Here is a 5,285-nt window from a genome sequence, read left to right on the forward strand (position 1 = left end):
GCCTCCACATTTATTGTTACTTGATCGAGGAAATATGTTCCATTGAAAGTTCATGTGCCATCAAAATCCATTTCCAGTACATGCACCACTTTCTCATCACTCTTTGGAATCATATAATTTCTGAGTGAAAAAAAAAAAAAAACCAAACATCCAAATGAAGTGATGCACAATATATGCATGATAATCAAACACCCAAATCAAATGATTAAGACTTCACCAAAATACTAACGCCAACTGCATGTATTGAAATTGATTGATGTATTTTTTTTTGTGACAAAAAAATCATGCAAAACTCGAATCTGGCTGTTTTGGCTTCGGCCTGACGTGGCATGCCAGTGTCCCAGCTGGCATCTCGGAAAATGAAAAGTCTTTAAATTGTTTTGGTGGATACTGTTGGGAATTCAACTACCTTTTAGGCAGACAACATGGGAAACTGTTGCGTGCATGCCAGCGCGCGGATCACTCCGTGATATAATACTCTTAGATCAACGGCTGTGATCATTTAATAGTATAAATTACTAGTATTGGGAAGACACGAGGAACAACTGGTCAATTTTTTTATTATAAAAAAAGGGAAGTCAAAGGAAAAAAAAAAAAAAAAAAAGTAGTTTGAACTTTAAAAGTTAAAGTTTGACCTTGAAAAGTGATTAAAAAAGTCAATCAATCGGATGGTGCCGGTGATCTAACTCTGGATTGGTCCGTCAGTTTGAAAAATTGAAATCCATTGAAGATCCCCCGGTTATTGATAAAGCAGGAGGTCTCCAATGGTATGAATTGTGCACACATTCCAATGCTAAATGACAACCGGCAAAAACAAAAAGCTACATAAATGAAATGAATAGCATTTTAATGGAAAAAATATAAAAAAAACACCTCAAATTAATGATCGTTTGCGGTAGAGTCGGATAATGTTAAAAATGTATTAAAATAGTACCTCATCAAACTATTAAATTATATCAAAAACACTACATTTTTTACTATATATTCCTAGAATAATCCTATTCTTTTTAAAACTAAAATAAAAAATAAACTAAACTATTTTTAAACATAAGAAAATCACCCAAGGGGATAACAAAAGAAAAAAAAAAATTAGAATAAATAAAAAAATTAGTCATTCTAGTGGACCTAAATTACAGATTGCTCGCACAGTATAAAAAATGTAGATCAATGCAAAATCAAACCATGTGTTTGGCCAAAATTACAAATTGATTCATGTAGTATGAAAGTCTATTCATGGATTATCCCAAAAAAATAATTTATTCCTTAGAGTCAAATTTTGTTAAAACATTTGATGAATTCTATTAAATGTCACGTCAATGCCAATAAAAATGGCGACATGTATAATTCTTAATAAAAAAAATATAAATATATTAAACTAGATTTTTTTATAGATATTTTTAGTTTTTTATTTTATTAATTTTGTATTTTAGTTTTTAAAAGAATAAGGATATTATAGGAATATAAAAAAAAAAAATATGTGGCCCTTGCTTGTAGGTAATTTTATGGGCTACTTTAACACCTTTTAAACATCATGGGGCTCTTTCAAAAACCGCTGTTAGTTTATGGAGATTTTTTTTTAAAAAAAAAAAAAAAAAAAAAATGCTTAACTTTCATTTAAAAAAAAAAAAATTAATGTGGTTTTAAAATTATTATTAGATTAAGGATCCAACGATAATTTTATAAGTCAAATCAGTTTTGGAGAGACCCAAAAAGAACATGGAAAAAAAAAATTTAGAGTGTGTTTGGCATTGCGATTTTGTAAACAAAAAGTATAATTTTAAACCAAATCACAAAAAATAGATTGTTTGAAATTGTGTTTTTAAAAAATTGCAATTTGTAAAAAAAAAAAAAAAAAAAAAAGTATTTTCAAATCACAGGCAATAGGGTACTTTTTTGAAAATGCACAATTTTAAAGACTAAAACTCTGATTTTACCCAACGTTTAACTACGTTTTTAAAAATCTCATTTTCAAAATTGTACTATTTTTTAGAACACCTAAGCTAAATACAAAGTACCCTCATTTTGATTGTATAAATTCAAAACTAATACATCTAATACTAACTTTATATATACAATTAAATACACAAAATTTAAATTCCGCCCATAAAATAAATATTATCCATTAATTCTAAATTGAAATCCTACTTAATTCGAGGTAAAAAGAGGCAAATTTTGAGACCTCAACACCACTCGCAAATACGGTGACCAACAATTCAACCAACTTTACTAGCGTCCAAGGAACCGGCAACATGTTGCGGGCATTTGCGTAAAGAACGTGTTGATTTTTATTTAATTTTCATTTGAAAAAAACCAAAACACGCTAAGAGGAAGAGGGTGCAATTAATGCCGGCGGTGTTGCTAACCGAATGCTCTGGTCAACTTTCCCTCACTATAAATACCCTCTCCTTCATTATTCCTCCAGACCCTTCCACACGCTTCTTCTTCTTTCCTTCTTCCTTCCTCCTTCCTTCACAGAGAAGATAGAAAAGCAAAGCATGGCTTTTCCAATGGTGTTTCTGAAGCTTGCCAACTGGGTGTTGTACCAGCTTCTAGCCAACTCATGCTACAGAGCTGCAAGGAAAGTGAGAAAATCGTCACAGCACCTTTCTTTGTTTCCCAGCTTGTCAAAATGCGGGTTAGACAAGAGGGGTTCTCACACATTGGTCTGTGACATCCAGGGAACCCTCCTCAGGTCACAATCCTTCTTCCCCTATTTCATGTTGGTTGCCTTCGAAGGAGGCAGCATTGTGAGAGCTTTTCTCCTCCTCCTCTCATGGCCGATTCTGTGGGTGGTGGATTATGAGCTTAAATTGAGAATCATGATATTCATATCCTTCTGCGGTCTGAGGTTGAAGTACATGGAGAGCGTTTCCAGGACTGTTTTGCCAAAGTTTTATCTTGAGAATCTCAACTTCGAGGCTTACAAGGTTTTGGCTTCGACAGGGTCAAAGGTTGTCTTCACAAGTGTTCCCAGAGTTATGGTGGAAGGGTTTTTGAAAGAGTATTTGGGTGTTGCTGATGTTGTTGGGTCTGAGTTGCAGACAGTTGGGAGATTCTACACAGGTTTGGTGGGTGAGTCTGGTTTGCTTGTAAAGCACCGAGCCCTTAAAGAGTATTTTGGAGATGCAAATCCTGATATTGGGCTTGGAACTTTAAGCCTCCATGACCATCTCTTCATCTCCCTTTGCAAGGTATTCTAAACCCTACTTTTTTCTTTCTTTCTTTTTTTTTTTCTTAAGCTAGAAATCTTTTGTCCTTTCCTTTTTGTTTTTTTTTTTTGGGGGTAGGGATGGGGGGAGGGGCGTCGGTTGGGGGGAGTCTTAGGTCATTTGACCATTGTATTTTGTTTCTTCCTCAGGTGACCCTTTAAGGCATTTACCTAACTAGTTAATTAGCTATTTGATGTACTTGGGTTTGATGGGCTTCATCTATTTCTTTTATTTAACTAATAAACTAATTAATTTATCAAATCCATCTCATATGTTTGACCCATTATATTTGCATGAGTAATGATATTAATTAGTAAACTCTTATACGATTAAGATGACGTATTCTTACAAATACTGATTAAGGATAAAATTTTAGTGGCACATCATTGACAAAACATTACTCTTTTTACGGCCAATGGCCTTTCTTTTGTACTTAAAAATAGTCTTTGCTTTAATTAAGGCAAGGATTAATGGGCGCATATATATAGTACATTTCATTTAAATTCTTGTTGGGTATATCAAACTCTTTATATATTTTTCTAAATTCTTGTTGGGTATATCAAACTCTTCATATATTTTGTATGGTGTTTTAACATGCAGGAGGCTTATGTGGTGCACAAGGAAGACATCACAAGCTCAACAATGATGCCAAGGGAGAAGTACCCAAAGCCTCTCATCTTCCATGATGGAAGGCTAGCTTTTTTCCCCACCCCATTAGCAACTCTATGTATGTTCATGTACCTCCCACTTGGAATCGTCTTAGCAATTTTCAGAATCATTGTTGGAAACTATCTCCCTCACAAGTTTGGCATGATGTTGGGGTTTTGGAGTGGTGTACATCTTGAAGTCAAAGGACACAAAATCCCTCCAAAATCAAATCATCACCAAAAAGGAGTTCTCTATGTTTGCACCCACAGAACCCTGCTGGACCCAGTTTTCCTCAGCATGGCTTTGGGAAAGCATTTGACTGCAGTCACATACAGCCTAAGCAAGATGTCTGAATTCATTTCCCCAATAAAAACAGTGAGATTGACAAGAGACAGAAAACAAGACGCAGAAACCATGCAAAGGAAGCTTAATGAAGGTGATTTGGTGGTGTGCCCTGAAGGAACAACATGTAGAGAGCCATATTTGTTAAGGTTTAGCTCTTTGTTTGCTGAGTTAGCTGATGACATTGTTCCTGTCGCCATGAACAGTCATGTGAGCATGTTTTATGGCACTACAGCAAGTGGACTCAAATGCCTTGATCCCTTGTTCTTTTTGATGAACCCTAATCCTACCTATTATGTCCAAATCCTTCCAAAGCTGCCCAGGGAGCTCACTTGTGCAGGGGGGAGATCAAGCTTTGACGTGGCAAATTATATCCAAAAACATTTGGCTGATGCTTTAGGGTTTCAGTGCACCACTCTTACAAGGAGGGACAAGTACATGATGCTTGCAGGGAATGAAGGAGTGGTCAGGAAACCCTAGTTTGAGAAATTTTTATTTTTTTTTTGGTTGTGAACCATATATTTTATTTTCGACCACAAAACCATATATATATTTTTTTTGTTTTTGTGAATTATATGGTATTTTTGTCATCTCGCCATTGTGTGTGAGATTTATTATTATTATTATTATGCTGACTTATGATCAGCATATGTATCTTTTGCATCTTTTTCTAGATTTACGTACATTCATCTCTCGACCATATACAATGTTCTGATTGGAAAAATGAACAGTTAGATTAATAATTCCTGCAATCAATTAGCAACTGTTGCTTGCTACGAACTTGAGTTTCATTTGTGGTGGGTGAGCAATAAATTGCTGATACCCTAAATTGGCGCAATCTGCTTCATTTGAGGACCATGCACAACTTTTTCTTTAGTGGTAGCAGGGGAAAATTAATGCGTGCATTGAAACTTCTTAGACAAAATAATTTAAGAAATTAGGTCAAATTTGCTTTTGTGTGACAATTTTTTTTTTTTTTTTTTTTGAGAAATGTGTGACAATTATATATATATATATATATGGAAAAAGTACACTTTACCCCTCCAAAATTTGGAACGATTTTCAATTCAATTTTCAATGTTTTAA

The 5,285-nt window shown here is 34.3% G+C and overlaps 1 protein-coding gene across 1 annotated transcript; it reads left to right on the forward strand.

The window, feature by feature from the left end:
- Positions 1–2,429: 2,429 nt before the first annotated feature.
- Positions 2,430–4,789, forward strand: LOC132181156 (glycerol-3-phosphate acyltransferase 1). The gene is made up of 2 exons (XM_059594243.1): positions 2,430–3,191; positions 3,810–4,789. The coding sequence occupies exons 1-2, from the start codon at positions 2,496–2,498 to the stop codon at positions 4,677–4,679; spliced, it is 1,566 nt and encodes a 521-aa protein (XP_059450226.1). The 5' UTR covers positions 2,430–2,495; the 3' UTR covers positions 4,680–4,789.
- The last annotated feature ends 496 nt before the right edge of the window (positions 4,790–5,285 follow it).

This window comes from Corylus avellana, chromosome ca5 (genome assembly GCF_901000735.1).
Source record: "Corylus avellana chromosome ca5, CavTom2PMs-1.0".
Taxonomy (NCBI): domain Eukaryota; kingdom Viridiplantae; phylum Streptophyta; class Magnoliopsida; order Fagales; family Betulaceae; genus Corylus; species Corylus avellana.

Excerpts from the sequence above, each read along its gene's own strand:
- LOC132181156 (XM_059594243.1), top strand. The coding sequence starts at position 2,496 with ATGGCTTTTCCAATGGTGTTTCTGAAGCTTGCCAACTGGGTGTTGTAC. Across the intron at positions 3,192-3,809 it reads TCTTCATCTCCCTTTGCAAG|GAGGCTTATGTGGTGCACAA; the intron begins GTATTCTAAACC and ends TTTAACATGCAG.